This window comes from Bos indicus x Bos taurus, chromosome 4 (assembly GCF_003369695.1).
Source record: "Bos indicus x Bos taurus breed Angus x Brahman F1 hybrid chromosome 4, Bos_hybrid_MaternalHap_v2.0, whole genome shotgun sequence".
NCBI classification, from domain to species: Eukaryota; Metazoa; Chordata; class Mammalia; order Artiodactyla; family Bovidae; genus Bos; species Bos indicus x Bos taurus.
In genome coordinates, this window is record NC_040079.1 from 16,245,432 (window position 1) to 16,269,808 (window position 24,377).

Below are 24,377 nucleotides of genomic sequence, written 5' to 3' on the forward strand. Positions count from 1 at the left end.
GGAAGTTAAAGTGGAGGAATGGATGCTGATAATTTAATGGCTCAGATCAGGGCTGTATTTGGGAAACAAAAAAGAGGTATTAAAATGTTGGGTTTAATATCCTTGGATAGAGTATTTCATATAATTCTCAACATGTTCAGATATAGTAGGAAATTATTTTATGTTTTTGAAGAGCTGCATATAAATGAATTTTTAAAGTCAAAAGTCATGTATTTAATCTTAATATATATAAATGTATAAATATATATAACAGCAATAACCAAAACTAGGAATACACTCAATAAGAAAGTATAGGTCTATATGAAAAAACTATAAATCTTTACTAAGAGAAATAAAACTCTAGTTTAATAAATGGGAGTGTCATTTCTAAAATATGTCAATTCCAAATTAGTATTACAAATTGAAAATGGTAAAATATTCTTGGAAGAATAATTGAACAAAAATAGTTACCAAAGTGTTTTTTTTTTTAATTGGAGGGTAGAGAGTACAGAAGGCAGCAAAATGGCTGTAGAAAAATATACAAAGAAAATATAAACAGGAATTTCACTAAAGAAGAGGTGGAAATGGCCAATTCAATAATAATATGAAAAATATTCTCAATATGTGAAAAAGTATTCAACCACATATTACCACATAATTTATGATTTCAAATGATGGTTTATCACATCGGCAAAGATAAAAGTCTATATTTTTGCTCTGCTGATAGGAAGTATAAATTAGTGTATGATTTCTAACTGGCATATACCTTGACTTTAGCATTACTTTAATAAAGTAAATAAGACAATTCCAGTTAAACTTGATATATGACCATACCTGTTTACCACTATCGCCTCTTGGAACCAAAATGGTAGTAAAAGAATGAAAACAATATCTATCCCTAAGTATTAGGTCAATAAATTACGCTCTATCTCTACAGTAGAATATGACACAGCCTTTAAAATTATGTTGAAAATCAAGGATATGTGTTCACAGTATTTTATGTGGGAGAGAGAAGGGGAAAAGATCTCAGCAGAGCTGTTCAAGTTTTATAATGTGGTGTTTTTTGTTTTTATGATGAAAAGAAATGTTTTTTGTTTTCTAAAATATTTTTATAGATGATTAGTCACTTATGTTTGTGGCCTTGTCATAAAATACCCCAAATTTTGTTCTTAAAGGAGGAAAACGGCAAACCAGTTAAATCTCAGGGAATCCCTTCTGTGTGTCCAGTTTCACGGTCCTCAAGTGAAGCAGCTTCCCCATACCATTCCCGACGAAGGATGCGGAAACTTCGAGACCACAACGTCCGAACTCCTTCCAACCTCGACATCCTGGAGCTCCACACGAGGGAGGTGCTCAGAAGATTGGAGATGTGTCCCTGGGAAGAGGCAAGCTTCTGTTCTGTGGTCACATGAGAGACTCAGTCATTTCTGAAAGGCCTTCAGAAGGATGATAGAAAGAGACCAGGCTGGCCATTCTTGTTGTCTCATCTTTGCTTAGCACCCTAGGGGTCAGCAGCACTTCTGCTCGTGATGGGGACATGCTTTGGTGTAGAAGTAGGACGAACAGGTCCCATCAGTTTGCTGACATGTATATCGAGTGTTTAATGAGTGCCAGGTACTCTTCTAGGCTCTGGGGAAGGTACCAGAGTGGGCAACACCCAAGCCCCTGCCTCCATGGAGCTTCCATCCTAGTTCAAGTTGGAAGGATCGAAGTCAGAGACAGGTATTAAAGTCGTATAATTTCAGATAAAAAGGTCATAAAGGAAGAGAGCAGTATAAAGGGGCTGGTGGTTGGCTGCTGCTGCTAAGGTTGTCGGAGAACCTCTCAGGTGGGTGGGTGCATTTGACAGACACTTACATAGCAGAAGTCAGGTGGATACACAGACTTGAGGAGGAGTGTTGAAGGCAGAGGAAAGTGCAGGTGCTGTGGGCCTTTCCCTGGCCCAGTGGCAGCAGCTTGCATCACTGTTAGGCTGGGAGACTATTAAACTCATTACAGTTTGAGAAATGCTGGCCTAACGGAGTAATGAGCTCAGTGTGGGGCCTTTGTAAAACATGCTACTGACCTGTGGTGAGATCCATGTCATCCATGATCGTACATCTTAAGAGAGAGGACAGTTTAAAATGAGTAAGATAGCAGTATCTCTGAATTAACATATTTACAGATGTTATATAGAAATTAAAGCTTCCTTAAATATTTTAAATTTTATATAATTATATTTATACTGTTTTAAGCTTTTGTTGTTCTAAACCTCCTTCAGCCCATAGCCATCTGGGAGAAGATTCAGGTTATTATAAGAAGCTCTATATATTATTAAAGAAAAATATTAAAGGAAATATTCTTTATGTTTTAAAAACCAGCTACTGTTGTGCCTTTATGTCACTCGGTGGCCTTTGTTCCTGGTGATAGCAGGGTGGTGACCTGTAAATTGCTGAGAGTACCTGGTGGGAAGACCAGAGATTAGGTCAGAGATGGGGGGACCGGAAAGGACCCAGCAGTAGGGAGAAACAAGGGAAAGAGAATTCAAAATACATGAAGGCAGTACTACTCCAGTTTTTCAGCTTTCTACAAGAGTGACATGTCTGAATTCACATGAGGCAGATTTTATATTCTGCTTTGTAGAACGTATTTTACTGTTACTGGCCCTACAGAAAGATGAACCACATTCATTCTGGTTTTACGAGCCATTTAGTTTCCATGCTGCAACACTGCAAATGCCCTAGCCTTGGAGGCTGCCCAGCACTCTCAGGATGCAGGGCCGTGGGGATGGGGGCAGGGGGAGGTGGTGGTATACTGTCCTGCTCCTTTACTTGTCAAGCAGGTATATTTGAGGGTGGAGGTTAAGTAAGTTCTGTTTTTATACTTTAAGGACATCTTGAGCTCAAAACTGAATGGAAAATTCAACAAACATCTCCAGCCATCTTCCACAGTACCTGAATGGAGAGTGAAAGATAATGATCTTCGATTACTGCTGACAAATGGAAGGATAATTAAGTACGTGAAGTAGATCAAAGTATCAGAGAGTTTAGTTTTCCATGGATTCCCTCTGTTCATTTTCTTCTGGGTCCAGACCATTGCACACCTGCCTGAAATATGGGGAAAGTGTCTCAATTCTCAGTTTTCTCTGCAAAGTAAGGAGAGTGTAATACTGTTTGGCTGCATAGTTGCACTATTTTCTGACTTGATTATTTTCCCCTCTGTGTACAGGGATGAGAGACAACCCTTCACAGATCAGAGTCTTTATACAGCAGATAGTGAAAATGAAGAGGATAAGAGAAGGACAAAAAAGGCAAAAGTGAAGATGGAAGAGAGTTCAGGAATAGAGGGAGTGGAGAACGAAGAGTCTCAAAAACCACTTAACAGTATGTTTGTTTTAATGGTCATTTTAAGGGACTGTTCATTATTAATATGCTAATAATATGTCAGGTAACTTGCTAATTTTAAAGTGCTTAAATTAATAGTAGGATTAAAATTTCTTGTGTCCCTAATACTCTTTTGAGAAATCTGGAGCATTTCTGAGTCATCTCTCCATCAGGGAAATGCTGAATGTGACCTCCCAATGAGGGGTGGCAGCCGGGGAAGGTGGTATTAGTGACAAGGATGTCATTGGCCAGTGACACCCTCATCTAATGACAGTTTCTACAAGAGTCACATAAAAGCTCATGTATTTTATGGGCTTCTACTCCAAATTATGAAGCAGTTGAAAATGTAGTGCAATTTCCAAGATAATTTTAGCTAACATACATATGGTTTTCAGAATTAGGAGACATATATAACTGGCTGATCTGAAGCTATTAGTAACCCAAGTATTATACAAGAAGGCTCTACTTGGTTATTAATTGGTTACCATCAATGCGATGAATAGTAACACCTCCTCCTCCTTGAGATCTTCTTTGAATGAAGTTTTCATTTTCTCAACATTTTTCAGGGCCTCCATATACCCTTCTATCTTAAAAAGTAGTTAAACATTTTAGAACTTGGTAAGTGAATATTCTAGATAATTAACATTATTTAATCCATGCCGAATACCTTAGTTCCTGCTAATTCCAGATAAGTTTGTTATTGTTTTAGTCGGTGACTCTACATTTGTTCTTCACATGCCGGGGGAGAGGCAGCTGATCAATGGACTTTATCCAGCAGTTGCTAGCCGAAAGTGCTGTGGGGAAAGAGAGGCAAGGGTGAAGCCTGGTCTATAAGCTTGTTGAATTCACTGTCTACTTGAATGTGTCTTAGGCTTAGGAGAGTTGTTTTATTTTCTGTTGAGACAAATAAAGCACAACAAGCATCGTAGCTAATTTTAGTGTTGAGGTTTTTTTCTGGGAAGAAATATAGTCAACCCACCCATGCAAGGATTGTAAACCATATTCGATAAATACCACAGAAGTTTTAAGAATACACTTCAATCTGTATCTTGGTTAATTGGGGGAAAAGTCCTTGGGGGAAGAACGAAATGAAGACAATGAAAGCAGTGAGAAAGGACAGAGCCGGGCAGTTGAGTTGGACAGGCTTTGGATGGCACTTTGCTCCAGTTCTGATGGCTCTTTTTCTCTGATCATTTTCCTTCTCAGGGTTTTTAACAAGTGTGAAATCAGAACTCAGGAATCGATCATCTGAATATTCTGATATTTCTGATTCAGAAGACTCTGGACCTGATTGCACTGTACTGGTACGCCTGGGACCCTGTAACTTACAGTATGTGATGGAAAGATGAACACCCGCTTTCCTTTATGTGGGAGGAAAGTGGATTACAGCTTTCCCAAAGCCTGTCTATCTGACCTTTGTAATTACACACACACACACACACACACACACACACACACACACACACACACACCCCCTGTGGGAGGAAAGTGGATTACAGCTTTCCCAAAGCCTGTCTATCTGACCTTTGTAATTACACACACACACACACACACACACACACACACACACACACACACACACCCTGTGGGAGGAAAGTGGATTACAGCTTTCCCAAAGCCTGTCTATCTGACCTTTGTAATTACACACACACACACACACACACACACACACACACACACACACACACACACACCCTGTGGGAGGAAAGTGGATTACAGCTTTCCCAAAGCCTGTCTATCTGACCTTTGTAATTACACACACACACACACACACACACACACACACACACACACACACCCCCCCTGTGGGAGGAAAGTGGATTACAGCTTTCCCAAAGCCTGTCTATCTGACCTTTGTAATTACACACACACACACACACACACACACACACACACACACACACACCCTGTGGGAGGAAAGTGGATTACAGCTTTCCCAAAGCCTGTCTATCTGACCTTTGTAATTACACACACACACACACACACACACACACACACACACCCCCTGTGGGAGGAAAGTGGATTACAGCTTTCCCAAAGCCTGTCTATCTGACCTTTGTAATTACACACACACACACACACACACACACACACACACACCCCCTGTGGGAGGAAAGTGGATTACAGCTTTCCCAAAGCCTGTCTATCTGACCTTTGTAATTACACACACACACACACACACACACACACACACACACACACACACACACACCCCCCCTGTGGGAGGAAAGTGGATTACAGCTTTCCCAAAGCCTGTCTATCTGACCTTTGTAATTACACACACACCCACACACACACACACACACACACACACACCCACACACACACACACACCCCCTGTGGGAGGAAAGTGGATTACAGCTTTCCCAAAGCCTGTCTATCTGACCTTTGTAATTACACACACACACACACACACACACACACACACACCCTGTGGGAGGAAAGTGGATTACAGCTTTCCCAAAGCCTGTCTATCTGACCTTTGTAATTACACACACACACACACACACACACACACACACACACACACACACACCCTGTCACGTGACTACTTACATCTGATCAACAAAGCTTCTGTCTGATTTTGGAAAGGGTAGAGGGAGATACAGCTCTCATGTTTCTCATATTTTCTCATAGGTTATATTTCATTTTGCCTTAAAGAAAGCCTGTACTGTGGTTTGTTTTTTTTTAAACTAAAAAAAAAAGCCTGTGGTTTTTTTTTTTTAAACTAAGGAATTATGTTACTGCAGTAACTAGAGATTTCCACTTTTTCTTATGAAACACAGAAATAATTCCATGATAATGAAGTTCTCACTTTCCCTTTAGATGGATAAAGTGTTTTTGGTTAGTTTGTACAAGCGTGTTCCAATTTTTTATATAGATTTCCCTCTATTTAATTATCTCAGAAAAATAATTTTACCACTGAAGAGTCTGAAAGTTCAGGTGATGAAAAGAAACAAGAGGTAACATCAAACTTTAAGGAAGAATCTAATGTGATGAGGAACTTCCTTCAAAAGAGCCAAAAGCCATCTCGAAGTGAAATTCCAGTTAAAAGGTAGGCATGCTGATGATGATAGTCTTATTACAATGTTATATAAATGATAGGAAAACATTTGTTATTTTTTGTTTGTTTTGTTTGGGGGTTTTTGTTTTGTGTGTTTGTGTATGTGTTTGTTTTGGTTTTAAAATTTACCAAATATTTCCTTAGAGTAAAAAAGTTCTTGTCTTTTCTGCTGATCTGCCCTTCAGGGAATGTCCTACCTCGACGAGCACAGAGGAAGAAGCTATTCAGGGCATGCTGTCTATGGCAGGGTTGCATTATTCCACGTGTTTACAAAGGCAGATACAAAGCACAGACTGCGGTGGTGAAAGACCCTCTCTCCAGGACCCCAGCGGCTGCCACAGCAGTAACCATGAGGTCAGGCAGTTGTATCGCTGTGATAAGCCAGTGGAAAGTGGTAAGAAACATAAATTGTAAGTCTCTGAAAAATAACATAGAACCCTCACCTTAATAGCCCTGTAATCCTAGCTTGAGATTAAAGATTATGAACAAGAAATGTTTATTAAACATCTTTAGTTGGAGATGGTATTAGACATATTGGCAGATATATATATATATATATATATATATATATATATATAATGTTGACAAATGTCAGCTGCAAATAGAATAACTCAAAATGTAAATTAATGGATTAAGAGGAGTGTTCACTGACTTGCAAGACAGTATTGTTTCCCTTTTATAAGCTGATCAGAATGGAGGGAATGTTTGTGTCTTAATTGATGTGCTTAGTTTGAACAATCCACTCTTTTTCCTTTTATGGAAGGGAAGGCAAGCTTTCAGCTGTTTCTGCTGGAGGGTATCCTCTCCTATTTGAAAAGGAGACATTGGGAAAAAGAGACTTGCTGGCAATATCAGTGGTGCCACAGAGGGTTTCCTTCTGTCTGCTTTTAGGGAGAAGTTTTGTTTCCCAAAAATCTGAGGAGGATTAGGGGAAAGATGGTACTACATTAAAACTGAAGTCTACTGTAGGAATTATGTTCATTCCCACCTAGCTGTGTCAACTATGTGCCAGGAGCTTGGCATTCATTTCACTTAATTCTTGACATGTTGGGTGTGTGTAACGTAGCTTTAATAGGTAAAGGAAAAAAGATTTAGTGGAGTTAACTTGCCCACACTTACATGGCTACTCAGTTTACTGGAATTTGAATACAAGACTAGATCATGTGGTCTCAAAATCTTTGCTTATTGTATAAGAGGAAACTCAGGTTTAAAGAGGTTATATAACTTGCCTAAAGATGTATTGGTAATGAAAGATCTCAAGTTCAAATCTGGATTTTTCTGTCTTTCCACTTACCATTCTGTCTTCCTATAATCTCTTTGGCCCCTTGAAAAGAAAGCTTCTCTGGAAATGCTGCCAGATTCAGGCAAACATATGCCTTTATTCTGTATGGGAAAATATACTATTTTTAGAGAAACTGTATTGCACTTGGTTTTACATCTACAACAGATGGCCACAGAATTTGATCTAGATCCTCCAGCATCTGGCCCAAAACCTGCCGTAGAAAGAAAGACAGTCTTTGAGAGAATTGAAATAATTAACATGTTGGATTGCAAGCTGGTGACTGTTTTGTTTTTGAGAGGGAAAGGAGTATGGTGAAAGTATATGAATAAAGAGTTAGCATGCTCATTTTTTTAAAGAAAATGTCAACATAAATTTACTTTCAGTTTTAAGCAGCAGGCTAACTTTGTTCTTTAAGATCCAGTTTGTGAGAAGATTTTTAATTAAAATTTCTCTTTAGGATATCATGTCAAGACTGAAGATCAAGACTTGAGGAGTTCTTCCTGGATTAAACAATTTGATACAACTTCCAGATTTAATCTTCAGGTATATTCAAGGTTTGAAATATTGAAATAGGATTGTCATTAGCTCTGCTTTTGCTTTTGTTTTTAAAACTGCCATCAGTAATCAACCCCCAGATGTAGAAAGCTTAACAATTATCATTAAATGTACATTTGAACAGCTGTCCACTTTTAGGCATTCTGATGTACTAACCAATGAAAGGCTTATGTATAGAATGTTATCTGGAAAAGAGCAACTTATTTAAGAAAGCAGTTAAAAACTCCTGGCTGCCAACACCTTTAGGTTATGTCTGGCTAGAATGAAACATGAAAGGAAAAAAGTACCACAATACCACAAGGATCCTTTTAATCTCTGCTGTTGTTGATTGAGCATTTTTAGATACCACATTTCTTTGAGAATTTGATGACAGTTACAGGAAAATGTTTTCTTTCCAAAAAATGTTCTCCATAAATATGACTTGTGCTTACATTTTTCTCATGGTTTGTACCCCACCCTCACCCCAGACCATTCATTAACTCCAGATTAAGAGTCACTGCTCCAAGAGGAGACATTGATGTCTTAGGATTCTCGTGTATGAATGCTTATACCAAACAAAATGAACCCCCAAAATACCTTTTTGAAAAAAAACATTGCCAGTAGCACCAAAAAAGGAAGGCTATATGACCTTTTTTGGAGAAGGAAATGGCAACCCACTCCAGTATTCTTGCCTGGAGAATCTCAGGGACAGATGAGCCTGGTGGGCTGCTGTCTGTGGGGTCGCACAGAGTTGGACACGACTGAAGTGACTTAACAGTAGCAGCAGCATGACTTTTTTGCTGCAGACCTTGGAAAATGACAACCAAAGAAAAAATCAAAACTCTTAGGTGGCACAGTGGAGTCTCCAAGCCTCCCCAACCCCATTTGCTCTCTGAATAACAGAAATATAGATGGTTTTAACGTTCTTCATTTGGTTTATCTATATTTTATAAATACTTGTCAATTACTTTTATAATAAGAGAAAGAACCAAGTTATTTTTTAAAGGCAAGTACAAGTTCTTTTAATGGGAGAATATGCTCCAGAGACAAAGGTCAGGTAAGAAATTCCTTAACTATTAAGAATTCACTTATTAATGTATGATTTTATAGTGCCTCACTAGTTATAAAATTTATAACTCAGTAGCATTATAGGATTTAGTATTAAAAGGTAAGCTGTTATTTAAATCTAGCTGTTGCTTTTATAATTGTCTTTGAAAATAAAGAAGTAGAAGACATGATTAGCAAGATCACCTTAGAGAAAATAGAATTTCTGGTTCTTGTAATCTAGAGAGGTATTAGAATAGTGTGTCAGATTGAAAAGCTGTTTCTTCATGCTCAAGCGTGTTTGTAAGACTGTTTCAATGCGCAAGTGTATTTGTAAGACTGTTTTAAAGCATGTCTGTGTTTAATGCTGTTTTTAAAAACTTGACCATTATAGAATCAAAAGTTCACTTTAATACACACACACAAACACACACTTAAAACTAGTTTCATGAAACATTATATCTACAGTATGCTCTTTTCAAGTTTATCTTTTCCTTTTCTCTTTTTAATTCTGGTTGGGACCCTGTTTCGATTTCAAGACACACCAATCATCTATCTATCTATCTATAATGTTTTCTTCTCGACTTGAAGATGTCTCAATTTAAGTTACGAGGCATCTTTAAAACCTGAATCCTTCAGAGCTACTAGGTTTTAGAATGAGATGACCATCAGGAGGGGTCATCTATAGCCACTTCATGTTAAAAAAACCCAAGTTCAGTAACTCTATTTCTTCTCTCTCTTAAATTGTTAATACATTACTTCTCGTAAAGAAACCCTAAAAATTCGGCCTTATTTTCTTCTTTCTTAGGATCTAAATAGAGGCCAGAAATGCATCAAAAAGGAAGTTTCATCAGAAATCAGTCACAAAGTACAAAGTAGGAATTCTGTGGACAGCAGTGGCTCAAGCCTTCAGAATGCAAAGTATACGCAGAGTTCAAGCTTGATATCAGGGGTGTGCCAGCTAAGTAACGGCAGTATAAGCCCAGAAAGGCCTGTTGGTGAAACTTCCTTTTCAGTGCCCCTTCACCCCACCAAGAGACCTGCGTCAAATCCACCACCTATCAGCAACCAGGCAACAAAAGGTAACATTACACGTGTGTAGGTTAAGTTAAATAGACATGTCTCCGCACTCACATTGCTCACAGCCTGCTGGGTATGGACACTGCATTGATAGGTGCTCAGATTACTATAGGGACAGAGAAGAAGGTATCTCAGTCAACCCTGAGGAGCAGGAGGGGTTTTCTGGAAGGGGAGGTAGATCCTGGAAAGGCTGTGACAGGTTAGCCGTGCTGAGGCAGGGGAAGGCACAGGATCGACAGCACTGACGGCAGAGGAGACAGCGTGACCCAGGGCAGAGGGGAGGAACAGCACAGGGTGAGGACGGAACAGGTGCATCGCTGAAGCAGTTTGAGGCAGGATGGTAAGAGCTGGTGCTGAAGAGATAGGCAGGGCTCGGACTGGGGGAGTGTCCTGTACGTCTTAGGAAGGAGGTTGGCCCTCATCTCGTGGGTGAGCTGGAAGGGTTTTAAGCAGTGGACTTCCAGGCGTGTGACTCGACCCATTCAGGACGCCTAAAAGCCTTTGCCTGCCGTGTCGCTCTGCTTTAAGTCTTCCAGGTGCTGTCAACTGTGATTTTCACTGTTACTTACATTGCTGTTGGTGTGCTGTATTTTGTAGGTAAACGTCCAAAAAAAGGAATGGCAACAGCCAAACAACGTCTCGGGAAGATCCTTAAACTGAACAGAAATGGCCACGCACGTTTCTTTGTGTGACGGAGCTGCGGCTGTGGCCACTATTCCCTTCGGAGACTGGTCTTGGGGTGCGGGAGCCTGGAGCTTCCACGTGCCCCACTGAAGCAGTTTGCATGTACAGTAGGGAACACTGCCTGAAGAACAAAATGAACCTGATGCTGCATTTTCACTGTGCCACACCCACTCAGCAATAACCATTTTGGACCTGGTGGGGAGAGGAAGAAGGAGGGTAGAACCTTAAAAAGAGACCTTGAACTGGAAAGGGTCTCTTGTCAGGGCTTGAATTTCATTTTGTTGTTGGTAGTGTTTTGATTTATTTTCAGTGATAGGGTAAAGAATTATCAGTAATTTATTTAACAGATTTTTTTTTAAAGTTAACAGCTTTTAAATTCTTTCTTTTTTAAAGCTATTTATTTGGAAGATTTCTGGAGAAATATCTCACTAATTTAGATTTAAGAATGTGAAGGTTTTTAAATTATTTTTGATAGTGTGTGTGTTACACGTGGGGAAGAGCCACGGTAACAGTAACTAGTCTGGACTCTTAAATTTGCTATTCAGGTTAAAGTCTTAAACAGGGATTTGATGCATTAATTATTTTAAATTAAGATGTATATGAAAATCATTTTATTTTATATATTTCATGTGTTTTTTATAAGCTATTAGCTTCGCTTTTGCTAACATCCAAGGTGCATACTGTTATCCAGGTCGATTACCTATGTCCCACCTTCCCTCTGCACTCCCCCTCATTTTGTGACGACACAAGACTCTTCTCTTTGCAGGGAAACACTTTCATAGCCAGTGTGTAAGAACTACATTCAAGACCCCACATTTCTCATTTCGTTTGACATTGCAGTTTTCTTCTAAATAGAAAAATAGGCTTCTTGCATTTTCACTTTTGCTGATGATATCTGGGTCCCAAAGAGTACAGCTTTAATATCTTTTCCCTACTTGTGGGAAAAGTATTATAAGTTTGGTTAAATTGTCATGTTTGTAGTTTTCCAAATACATTTATAACTCCAGAGGGCCTTCTTCATACTGCTGGTGTTGGAGGGCAGGGCCAGCACCTGCCACAGAGGTTATATTTTATGATGCTTTTATTCTGTATACCTAATCTGTTGGAAAATATGAAATATGGTTTGACTTAGAATATTCAAATCTGCATAATAAGCCGTAATATAATAAGACTATACTATATTAAGTTGTATAGAAGCAAGCATGTTGGAGTAGATGAATTGGGTGTGTATGTGTGTGTGTGTGCGTGTGTTTAGTTTTTTATTTCTTAACCTTCTAATGAGTTATTTAAGATGTGGATTTGGAGTAAAATGGGTGCTTTTTGCAGTTTCTTCCATCTGTCCTAACTTAACCAGTGCATAGTGAGGTTAAGTATCCAGTTGAGCTTTAAGGAATCATTTATCTCCTTTGTGCACAATTTTTACTAAATGCCAGTTTTCAGCTGCTTGCAATAGCTTATGTTTTCCTCTCCGCCTGTGACATAAAAACAAGTAATTTCTTGTTTTTTGGGGGGTAGGGTGGAGATATTTCCAGTTCTGACAATAGAGCATTTTATAAGTTCCTACAAAAAAATACAGGCAAATTGGATAAAATTTATTTTTATGGAAAAGAAATATGGCCATATTATGGATTTGTCTTTTTTTTTTTTTTCACTCAGCAAGGTAGCAGGATTTTCCCTTTTAAGTATCACTTGAAGAGCTAAGAAAAAAGAAGTCTATACCATTGTCTTTCATGGTTACATTCAAATGTATTTTCAAAGAGAAATATTTCTTACTCTGTTTCCATTCCAACATTTCATGGAATATATATATCTTATGAATTAGCCTTTTTGGTTTAATGACTGGACCACTGTCTGGGTCTTATCTGGGTTTCAGGAAGAATGTTTTTGGAAGTACTAAATGTCGATAATAGGCTGACTCAAAACTGTCTATACTATGCCAAAACTAGGTAAGAAGTAGGTACAGCCCGTCATTTGTTTGGTCATCAGATCTCAAGATATCAAAAATGTGGGTTTGCGTGATTCTCCCACCTTCCCTACACAATGTAGTGCTGTGATGTTTTGGTTTTCTGTAGATAAACCATTTTAGTGTTATAGTACACATGTTTTGGTTTTAGTTTAGAAATGAGAATTATAATTTCTTTTTCCAGCTACATTATGATCTGGGTTCTTTTGTTGTCTTTACATTTTTCACAGCTCTCAGTATTTTTAATTACCTTTTTTTTCTTTAGCCATAAAAATGAAAATAATTTATTTTTATGAATTAAAATGGTGGCCAGTATCTGCCCTGTGTACTTAGGCCAATAAGTACTAATTTTAAGTAGCCAGTATATGGAACTTCTAAGTGAAGGTACTGTGGATTCATTTTTGGCAGTGTTAGCCCATTAACTGGCTAAGTTTTTAAAACTTTCAGTAAGATGAAATAACCACTAAAATAGTACATGTAAACTTTTTGTGAATTGGTAAAAATTCAGCCACTGAATCCAATGACCTCCATCGTCAAAGCTCTTACAAAATCACTGACTGTGCTGCATCCCTGTATCTCGTGGAAATGACTGAACTTTGAAGTGACTGCCACCAGCATCTGGACTCGACTGTAATAACCTTTCGTCTTTCCCTCAGTCTCATTTATAAATAATACCACCCTACAGACACTGCAACTTAGGAAGACAGCAGTGGTGGCATTTAGTTAGTTATAAGCAAATACAAATAATAACCAACAATTATCATTTAATATATGCAATTTTAATTGTAGTAGCAGGTAATCATTTTCCTTTATTGATTCAAATAAGTGACTTCTGTTAACCTGGAATCCACTGTACTCTAATTCATAATATCACATAATACTAAGTTCTCCAGTATTGATTAATGATGTAAACTCTACAAAGCTGGCAGTTCATAATTGTCCAATATCCTAGAAATACTTTGAACTTAATGAAGCATCAGTTGATTTTTAAAGCATACAAAATTGAAAATTCTGACCAAAACCATCTTATAAACTCAGAAAACAAGCTCATCTGTATCACTACTTAAGTACTCAGCACTGAATACTGCTCTAGTTTTTAATCCAATTATTGCCTTTTTAATGAACTCTACTGTATTTATTCATATGAGATCAGATATTTATCACTCATCTACTGTGTGCCCAGCACTACTTAGTACTGTGGGAGTGGGGGGATATAAAGTTGGGAGTTGTGATCTCTGCTTTTGAAGGTATTCTTCTCTAGGAAATAAGCAGTATTATTTTCACTTCTAAGCAAACTTAAACAAAAGAGGGCCCACTCATAGAAAAAACAAGACATAACTTTATTAGTTTCAGTGGAGATACACTGTGCAACTATTGAAGTTAAAAAATTTTTTTTCAAAATTTAAAAGACATTTTAAAAATTAATAATTTAATGTTCATAATCACAGGGGCATGTTATAGCATGAAAGGAGCAGAAGACCTGGGTGTTCGTCCAAGTTCTGCCCTTTATATTTTAGTTGTGTGACCTTGAATAGGTCACTTATTCTTTCTGAGTCTTAGTTTTCTCATTTGTAAATTTGGATCAAAACTCAGTTAAGAAAAACATAGAAAAGTATTAATCTATTTACACTTCATATTTGCAGAGAATTTATGATAAGTTACAACTAACAACGAATGCACATTTATGTGCATTTTTAAATGAAAACTGTTACTCATAAAATTTGCTTCATATCAAATATATGCCCAGAGCATGCTACCTAAAAAAAAACTGAAGAATCTCTTACAAGGTGCTGAATTAAACTCAGAATCAGTGCGTGAAGTGAAAGAAAAAGGAATGAGATAGTTTGTGGAGAAGAGTGAGAATGTTTATCCTCAAGTAAACATTAAGACGATTAGATGATTTAAAGTAATTAAAATTAGTTTTGAGTTCTTTGCAGAGTACTGCTTCACAGATTCTGCATATTCTTCAAGGCGCTAGAATAGGGTAAAATAAATCATGAAATTAGGATGGCTTAGCAACTACTCACAGTAGAAGGGCAGGAAAATAAGGTGGAAGAATAATGGGGGATCAGCAAAGACAGCTCTGAGCTGGCCAACAATGGCTCATTGGGTAGAGAGAAACCACTGTAGTGTAGGAAGGGTGTCTTGACTGGAAGCTTCAGAAGAAAAGATTCTACTTTTTGCAAGAAATGCTCTCTAGTGATGTCAACTCCCCAAAGAGTTGATGAATAACTGGCCCAGTATACTGCTGTCATAGTAGATATTGCAGTGTATAAGCATTTTATGATTTCATATTAAGAGATGAGGGCTTCATTATAAATTTGAAATTTTTTCAAAAATTCATTTTTCTCATTAGTTGTTAAGCTAATTGCTTCCTCCAAAAAGAGAAGTTAAAGGTCATCAGTCATTTTCAGATGCCCCAGATTTTCATTTAAAGCAGTTTTGAGAAGGTTGAACATTTGACCTTTAGCTTAAGAAAAGAGACAGATGAAACCCAGAGAGGGCGGTGACCAGCTGGGGGCACAGTGGATACTAGACCTCTGGTACTTTGCTCCCTACGGCAGCCCCTGTTCTGTGACACTGCAGCCTCGGCTCATCTGTGGTGGGTGATGTTGATATGCTTCCTAGAAGCCAGGGGGAAAGACAGAGGAAGTGACATACTCACTACCATTGCTGTTGAACGTAATGGAGTTTTAATGCTGTAGCCTTACTAAACAACCTTATTTTTTTATTTTTCAGTGAATGTCATGCTGTAAGTCAAATATTTGATACCCCTTACCTAAAAATTTAAGTTAAGGACATTAAGAAGCAAATGTCTATTTCCAAAACAATTAGCTTATCATGACTGTAGTTTTATTCTGTTATGGTATTTCTTTTCTTCTTCAGTGGGTAGAGGAAACTTAATACTCATTTACCTGCATTCTACTCCTTAGAGTCTCCGTCTCACCCTTCCTGTTCTTTTCTAATGTCCTGAAGCTTTGTCTTAACAAGTGTAATATTGATTTTTTTGTTGTTGTTGTTAAAGCCTTTTTGAAACTGTGTTCAGTGATTCTTCCAACAAGTTTTATCTGCTCTGCACTATTTCACTAATAAACCTTGGCTACCACGTAGCCCAAGACCTCCAAGTAGTTTACCTATGCAAGACCTGTGATGTTCTGAATTCACTTTTATTTCAGAAGACAACCTTAAATGGAACTTAATCATAAAGATAAACCTTGCCTCCACCCAGTTTATTTTGGCCATTTCCTTTTCAAATTGTCAGCTGTTTTCCCCCAAGATTTTTCACCAAAACAATGATGATAAGTGCTAGAAAATATAATATCTTGCAGGAAAAAAATAACCCAGAAATACTCATATTTCTTTGGTGGATTTTGGTGGGTAACCATTACCAGCAGCAGGTGTAATATATAATAATGAGTTGATTCCTTGCCTAGAATGATTTCTTCCCTCTAAGATTCATAGGATTCACCTTTTATTTTTGCAAAGCATACATATAACTTCCACATTATAGTCAGGGACCTGAGGTGTAACTTGCTAAGTGAACCCCAAGGTTATTTTATCTTGCAAAAGAAACCTAAACCAAACTAAGGGCCTTACATTTATGGTTAGACTGAATCAAAAGCTATAACCTCAGTTTTTCCGAAAACAGCTTCTGACTGCAAAGCAAGTCATGCAGTTGTTAGGTATGAAATAGCACTGATCAGGAAATGCACATGCATCTTGGCAGACCGCGTTTCCTTCCGAAAAGACTTTTCTACTTTTAATATAAATTAAGCCATAACAGTTTCATGCTGTGGAAAGAGGGTGAAAAGGTTCATTTTAAGAGATTATATAATATGAATTTTCACATTTGCTGTGAAATGTCTAACTTCGCCAGTGCTTCAGCAGGTTTGTTTGATTGGGGGTGCTGGGGGGAGGGTAGAGGGTGGTGACAGGGAGGGGTAGTCTTGGTTTTAGGGGGTTGAACTCTGTGAAATTTGAAAAGGGACAATTGTTGGCTCTGGTATTTACTAGTTTTGTAGTAATGTTTTGCTAGCCTGACTGACTTTCCTGACCTGATTTTCATGTCCACGGTCCCAGGTGACTGGTAGCCTTTCTCGTTCGGGGTGTCTGCAGAGTAGTGTCTTGTTGTGTGGGTAGGCAGTCAGCATGTGTGCACACGTGTGTCCTTTGAATACAGAAGCACACTGTGACGGCAGAGTGGGGTGTGGCTGGGAAGTGGGATGCTGAAGCTTTAAGAGCATTTTTTTTTTTTCCGATTCATAACAGTATTTCCCATCTTTTGCCTGCAGGCAGGGAAAGTGTACAGTATTTATTTTGTTTGTTTTAAATTTGTAAGTTTTTAAGTAGTTTACATTGATTATTATAGAGAAGGACAAGTGACTTGTTTAAAGTTGTATTTGGTATTCCTACTTTTCAATTTCTGTATTTTAAAATATTGAAATTAAACTTGTATTACTTCAGTTTGATTTTTTTTTTTTTAGCAATCGGTGTATTTTTTGCTCCTTTTGTTTGAAAGTATAAATGTTGAAAGTTGTATAAAATGTGTCTTTGAAAGAAAAAAATCTGAATTCTATATCCAGTTCTGACTTCCTGTTCCCTTTTTCTGCTTATTGAGTCTTGAGAGATTAATTTGAGAATGTGAAAAGCTGTGTCAAACTTAGACTCCTTCTAGTTCTGATGGTTTCAGTGTGAAAAGTTTGAATGTCTTATTACCTTATTAGATGTGTTGTTGGGGAAGCAGTTGCCGAAACATGGAGGAACACAGAGGTGTGACTGGCTGTGCCGTGGTCATGGGTGAGGGTGCTTCCTTATGGTCACTTAAGAGCATGCGCACGCACACACACACTCCTCTTAGAGCACCCACGGTATCACACACACACACCCTTTAGAGCACCCACAGTATTTCACACACACACACACACACACACACACACACACACACACACACACCCCCTTTAGAGCACTCAGTGTCTCTCACACACACACACACACCCCTACCTTAGAGCACCCGCAGTATCCCAGCCGCTGCTCTACTTACAAGGTGAACAAACAGCAGACCTGTTCTCTTCCTCCGGAAGCTTCTGTGGCGGTGAAAGGCGAGCGAGAACACGGCACCTGGGGCCTGGCTGCCTCGTGAAGGCGGGAGTGGAGGTGCAGCTTTACTGAGGAGAATGTGGTCCCTCTGGACAGGCGCTCTGAGGACGCTGAGAGCCAGGCCTGGCGGGATCTGAGGGTGCCAGGAGAGAAGAGCACAGAGGCAGGAGCGCTTCAGGGCGCAGGGCAGGAAGTGGGCGGAGAGACCACCTTGGAGGAGGATCCTGGAGACCAAAGCAACAGAAGGGCAGAGGCTTCTGCTCTGCCCCTGCCCAAGAGCGTAGAGGTCCCCAGGGCGCACACCCCCACAGCCTTCCCCGAGTTTTACCCAAGCCATGTTTACACCACCTCTTTCTGTGACTGGCCTGCTTTCGTCCAACTGATGGAAACCTAGATCTTAAAAAAGCTGTTGTTTAAAAAAAAAAAATCTACATACTCTCTATAAGCCTGTGAGGTGTTTACCCTTCCTCCAGTTTGTCTGTTGGGACTGATTATCAGGACTTGCACTCTAATACTTTGAGCCTGATTTTTGTGTTTCTACCAAGCGGTGAGACTGTGAGATACACCAGTGCAGGATATGGGTGTTGAGAAGCGGGGGAACAAGTACCACACGGCAGGCAGGGTTTTGAACAGAAGCCCTCATTATCTGTTTCATTAAGTACTTACTGTAGGCAAGGCATATTTTCATTTCTTCCTCATAATCACCCAACGAGGGAGGTGCTGTCCTCCCCACCCTACTGATGGAACTGAGGCCAGAGGGTAAATAACACACCACTAATGAGTAGAACTGAGATTGGAATCAAAGCCCAAATCTAAAAGCCATTTTATTTCTCTCGATTATTTTAAATTATTATATACTTTGAATTACTGAAAAGGAGTAGATGGTCTTAGGAATGGTTCTGTTCTAAAATTTTCTTTGTAGGCACCCATTTGGGATCCAAAACATTTTTTAACAGAAGTTTCCTGTCACACAACTGAAGTTTTGAGTCTGTACTTTCCCAGGGGCTGTGTACACATGAAAAGACTGAGGTTTCTCTTCTAGGAACCCATGGTCTGGCTGTAAACAAGGGGCACGTGGTGCAGGAAGCAAGCTTGAATCCCCACAGTCGCAGCCCCCAGGGTCTGCGCGTAAAGGCCATGCCTGTGCACCCTCCACCAGCCTGGCCAGCGCCCCCTGCGGGATGCGCTGCCCCTGCCACTGCAGCCCTTCCCTGTGGCCTCTCTGCCATCCTGTTCAACCCCTTGCTGCTGGCTCTGTGAGGGGATTGGCCCAGATGAGGATGGAGAAAGACTGTCCACTCTGCCTGCACCTGCTAATACCGGGGCTCTGATTTCTGGAGCCTGGCTCCCTTCCCACTACCCCCCCCCAACAATCACCATCCACATACCATCACTCACTTTTGAGTTCCCCATACTGTCCTTCCTTGCTGGATTCTTGCTACCTTTGGGCCCAGAAATACGCTTTATGCTTTATTAAAAAGCCAGTTCTGAAGTTGTGTAGATTCATATTCCTTCTATGCCAGAGTTGGACAAAGAGGAAAAAATGAAGGGCTTAAAAACAGAAAGTAATACATGTGGCAGATATAACTTGGAACAAAAGTTTCACAGTAATATTAAGATGGTATTTTGACCTTCCCTTAAGCATTTATTCTAGAAGCTGTCCTACCTAGGAAACTTGAGATACATTTCAGGTTCTGGAGTAACTCCCATAGGTGGCGGATGACCTCTGGGGAATGGGAATAAGACAGAGGGGTCACTGAAGCTGGGAATCTGCACACACTCTGATTTTATGATTTGGGTTTTTTTTTTTCCTAATTCAAATAGCATTTCAATTTTGTAATTAAGACAAATCACGGGTTATGGATTAGCTGCCCCAAGATGCTAATTATACCATGTATCTATTCACACCCATCAGAAATGTGGCCCTTCTGAAACCATTAGGTGTCGTTTCAGGGGCTCTGAAGAGCTCTGCTATACCATAGTCCTTAGTGTTAGTGCAGAAAAGAATTCAACCAGAGACAGTGATAAGTGATTCATCAGAACAGGACGCTTGTGAAGCTTACAAACGGGTGGGCAAGAAATGTTAGGCCACAAGAACTTACTGGGCTACAGTTTTACAGTCAGAGGAAAAGTGGGGAGGGGGAGAATAACTTTTTCTTGAGTAGACTTCATGCTTCCATCATCAGCTCCTCCAGGTTGAGCAGGGGAGTTTTCTTCTCTCTACAAGGCCAAGCTAGGTCCACAAATTGTTTTTTAAGTATGTAGAAAGTATATCCTAGGGATCATTAACTTACTGAGCTCACTGGGCAGTATGTACGTCTCATGCCACCATCGTTTTATTGTTTTGGGGCATGTCTCATGCTTCTGCTGCATTGTTGCTAACAAGCTTCTTAGCATTTTGTTGCTAAGCAAACCTGCTTTCTTGAGTAACCATTAACTTACAGGGGTTTCCCATATTTTTTCTACTTACAATCCCCCAGTGGGAATAACTATTTAATCACTTACTTTGTCCCTTTACTCTGGCCCTATCACTTCTGCTCCCCGGGGTGCAGTCTAGCAGCAGGTGCAGCCTAGCAGGGATGGGCTGGGTCAGGATGCTGAATGGGACACAGAGCCAGTCACCGGGGGGGAAAATACTCCCTCCACCCCTGTTCTCAGCCATGTCTGTGCTCCATTTCTCACTCCGCAGAGTCCCTTGTTTTGTCTGAACTAGCAGCCTGAGTTTAGGGCTGGGACTACATGTGTTTTCTATCATCAGCACCTCCCCAGAGTTTCAGTTCAGTTCAGTCCAGTCACTCAGTCGTGTCTGACTCTGCGACCCCATGGACTGCAGCATGCCAGGCCTCCCTGCCCATCACCAACTCCTGGAGTTCACTCAAACTCATGTTCATTGAGTCGGTGATGCCATCCAACCATCTTATCCTCTGTTGTTCCATTCTCCTCCCGCCTTCAATCTTTCCCAGCATCTGGGTCTTTTCAAATGAGTTAGTTCTTCGCATCCCCAGAGTTTAGCATACTAAAAATACATTGAATAAACAGGTGAACAAATATGGATAGTCCTCATTTTCATCATTCCCTCCCCCAATCTCTCCCTCCCTCAGAACTTAAAACTGAAAATTTTATGGTAATGCTTTGCAAACTTTATGTGACTTGATTTGAAATATAGATTATTCTAATGGTTACTGTGTAAAACTAAACAGATTAGATTATGGGAGGACTTTTTTTTCCTATCAAAAGTAGAGGAAAAGGTACTTCCTGAAGGTGTTACTGGGTTCCACAGAGCAGTATTTTCAGAGTTTTGAGGCAGGGCCTTTCATGGGGGCTGCTCCTTCTGCTTTAATTCCAGGGCATGGTGATGATCAAGGAAAGAATTGCCGTCCTCTCCTCCTCCCCAGAGACCAGCTCTGTGTAACCCAAGGTATTGGGAGGGCAGTGTGGTCAAGCCACTAAGTAACAAGGTCTTGTTATAGGGTTGCTCAGACAATCAGACTCCCATGTTCCCTATAATACACACTACAGAGGGGTTACACAGTGATTGTTCCTAGAACAAATGAGGTGACTTCAGCTTCCCATAAACAGCAGCAGGACATTTCAAAACAAGTTCATTCCCTATATAAGGATTTAATTCCCTCATATACAAGTTTTACTAAGTTTCAAGTCACCACTTTCTGCTCACCATCTGCTATCCTCCCAACTCTTTTTACTTTCTGTGCCTTCACTATTGTCGGTTGTCTTTATTTACTTATTTATCTACTCTGTGTCATGTATTCCCCAGGTTTTCATCCCTGCAATTTTTTTTTTTTTTTTTTGGCGGGGGTCGTTCTAACTTGGATGTCCAATTATTATCTCTTACACTCCCTTCACCTTCGCTCTCCTTTCAACCCAGACTGGTTTTCATAATCTATTAATACAATTTATCGTTTGCAAAAACCCTCCAAAACGTGCCCTGATCTCCATTCACGTTGAATTCAAAGGGCAAAACCCAAATCCAAGCTGAACCCAACTTGCCTGAAAATTGGAAGCAACTAATCTAGCCATTGATATGATCCCTGGCCCCCACTCTAGCCCCACGTGCAGCTGATAATCCTTCTCCACGTCTACTGGGAAAATAGAAGCCTAAATTAGTTTCCTGAGCTGCAATAACAAAGTACTGGGCTCAACACAACAGAAATCTATTCTCCCACAGATCTGGAGGCTAGAAATCGGAAATCAAGACATCGGCAGGGCTGTGTTTCCTTTGAAGGCTCCAAAGAATCCTTCCTTGCATCTTCCAAGCCTCTAATGACTGATGGCAATCTTTAGCATTCCTAGATTTGTACATATCATTACAACCTCTGTCTCCATTGTTATCCTGTAAGCAGATAAGGTAGGGGATCCCTGGGGAAAGAAAACCAAGCATGGCTTCCTTGACAGAAGAGAAGCCATTTTGGCTGAAGCCATTTTAGGCCTACGCTATTTTGAGATCTAGTTCTGGGCACAATGCTTGCCCTTGAACAGATCTCAGTAATAATGATCTTAAGGGAACAAAAGGACAAACTGTTAACAGGCAAGAGAAGTAACAACAGCAAAGATAACAAAGCAGTTGTAAAGACTCCCAGTTCTGTTTCAACAGTAAAGACGAGTCTGAAGCACTTTCTTGAGCTGTTCTGAAGAAGTTAACCACTCCTCAGGTGCTCAACCTGGAGAAGGAAATGGCAACCCACCTTGGTATTCTTACCTGAGAAATCCCATGGATAAAAGAGCCTGGTAGGCTACAGTCCATGGGGTTGAAGAGTCAGACACAATTTAGCGACTAAGCAACAACAGGTGCTCAACCAGCATATCAACCGGAAACTAAGGCCTGATCCTGTTGACCTCTTCTGAACCTCATGACTGCAATCAATTAAAGCTTGGGCTCTGTCAGTCTACCCTAATTCTATGCTGACTTCTACTCAAGTCCTTTCATGAATATGCGTATACCCTTAGCTTAAACCTTCCCCAATTCTGCTGTTTGAGGAGACACTGCCTTGGGAAAGATCACCAGTGTTCTTACTTGTTGCAGGTAGTAAATCCTTCTTTCTCCTGATGGATCTTTGACTTGGTTGTGTCTTTTGGCTCAACACCCACCAAGAGGCAAACCAAGCTTTTGGATAACAAAATCACCTTAAAAAAAAAAATGTTATTTTATTGTCAAACTGTACTAAAACCACAATTAAAATTTTAAAGTTCAGTAAATTTCCTGGTGATTCAGTGGTTAGGACCCAGCACTTTCACTACGGGGGCCCAGGTTCAATCCCTGTTCGGGGAACCAAGAACCTGCAAGTCCCATAGCATGGCCAAAAATAAACAAATAAAACTGAACTTAAAATTTTATTAAAAAATACACAATGACAAGTTTTTAAGCAATTAAAATCCAGGAGAAAAATTGCTCCTCACCCCATCCCCTAACTCATTTTCATCTGTCCCTGTTATCTACTCTTCATACACTTAATAGATCTTTGGTAGCTTAACAGCACTTAACAGCACTTTAGTAGTAATATTAAAACTAGAATTTTATGTTCATTTTAAGTTAATTGAATACGGTAAGTATTTTTTTCCGCACAATCTTTCTGCCCCTCAACTTTCTTTCCCACTTTTGCTAACACCTACTACTGCATACTTCCTACAATATCAGTGCCCACAGCCATGGTCCTGCCTCAGCTTTCTCCGCCCGTTCAAAAATATTCCACCACATTCACACACACACACACACACGGGATTCACTTCTTGCTACCGATTTAGACATTTTTATACAGCTTTCTTTTTTCACTTCACATCATAGATGTCTTTCTAGGTCAATAGGCAGAGATTTAATGCACGCTGGTTAGAGCTGTGTCCCAGTCTGGATAACGATCAACCGCGTTGCTCCCATCGCCCTACTTCCTCCACACAAATGCTTCTGTACGTACCTCATCTACCGTTCCTTTTACTTCTAGAAGATTCTCAGAAACATGGCTGGGTCAAAGATCACGCACATTAAACACTGTAATAACTTTTTCGGGATTATTTTCCCAAAGGGCTCTAACACGTCACATGTCAGTGAGCCACGCCCGTGAGGTGTTCCTGTGCCCCCATGGCCTTTAATATAGTCCATTCAGCAGGCGCGGGGAGAAATGGCTTTTCGTTTGAAAAGAAGGGATTTTCACGTTTAAAACAAGGGAGTCACAGCCTGAGCTGAAGAGAAAGTAACACTGAGGCCGCCTTTGCTTCCACCTGAGGGGGCCCCAGGGCGTCTTCCCGGTTTCCCTCAGCGTCTAGCGTTTGACTCGC

At 39.9% G+C, this 24,377-nt stretch overlaps 2 protein-coding genes across 4 annotated transcripts in view; one reads left to right on the forward strand and one right to left on the reverse strand.

Moving 5' to 3' along the window:
- The window catches only part of KDM7A (lysine demethylase 7A), a 79,630-nt gene extending 62,057 nt beyond the window's left edge, over positions 1-17,573 (forward strand). For both annotated transcript variants that reach the window (XM_027538847.1, XM_027538848.1), the window contains exons 12-20: positions 1,155-1,364; positions 2,849-2,973; positions 3,187-3,341; positions 4,548-4,645; positions 6,248-6,396; positions 6,591-6,799; positions 8,145-8,230; positions 10,074-10,347; positions 10,943-17,573. In XM_027538847.1, the coding sequence (XP_027394648.1) occupies positions 1,155-1,364; positions 2,849-2,973; positions 3,187-3,341; positions 4,548-4,645; positions 6,248-6,396; positions 6,591-6,799; positions 8,145-8,230; positions 10,074-10,347; positions 10,943-11,037 (1,401 nt within the window). In that variant the 3' untranslated portion in view covers positions 11,038-17,573. The remainder of the gene's footprint in view (positions 1-1,154; positions 1,365-2,848; positions 2,974-3,186; positions 3,342-4,547; positions 4,646-6,247; positions 6,397-6,590; positions 6,800-8,144; positions 8,231-10,073; positions 10,348-10,942) is intronic.
- On the reverse strand, positions 447-24,289 carry LOC113891142. Of its 2 annotated transcripts, XM_027538852.1 has the most exons (4): positions 24,017-24,289; positions 18,034-18,222; positions 7,700-7,788; positions 447-4,135 (listed from the first exon to the last, which is right to left on the reverse strand). In XM_027538852.1, the coding sequence occupies exons 1-4, from the start codon at positions 24,019-24,021 to the stop codon at positions 4,047-4,049; spliced, it is 372 nt and encodes a 123-aa protein (XP_027394653.1). In that variant the 5' UTR covers positions 24,022-24,289; the 3' UTR covers positions 447-4,046. The 2 variants fall into 2 exon arrangements, 1 of the variants encoding a protein (XP_027394653.1); XR_003510677.1 differs by lacking the exon at positions 7,700-7,788.
- Between the last annotated feature and the right edge of the window lie 88 nt (positions 24,290-24,377).

What these genes read in the sequence shown, in the direction of transcription:
- LOC113891142 (XM_027538852.1), bottom strand. An exon ending in GTCTGCTGTTTGTTCACCTT is followed by an intron (nt 7,789 to 18,033) that starts GTAAGTAGAGCA and finishes TTTCCCATACAG; the next exon opens with AATAAAGGCATATGTTTGCC. An exon ending in GATTATAGGAAGACAGAATG is followed by an intron (nt 4,136 to 7,699) that starts GTAAGTGGAAAG and finishes CTTTCCCCACAG; the next exon opens with CACTTTCGGCTAGCAACTGC.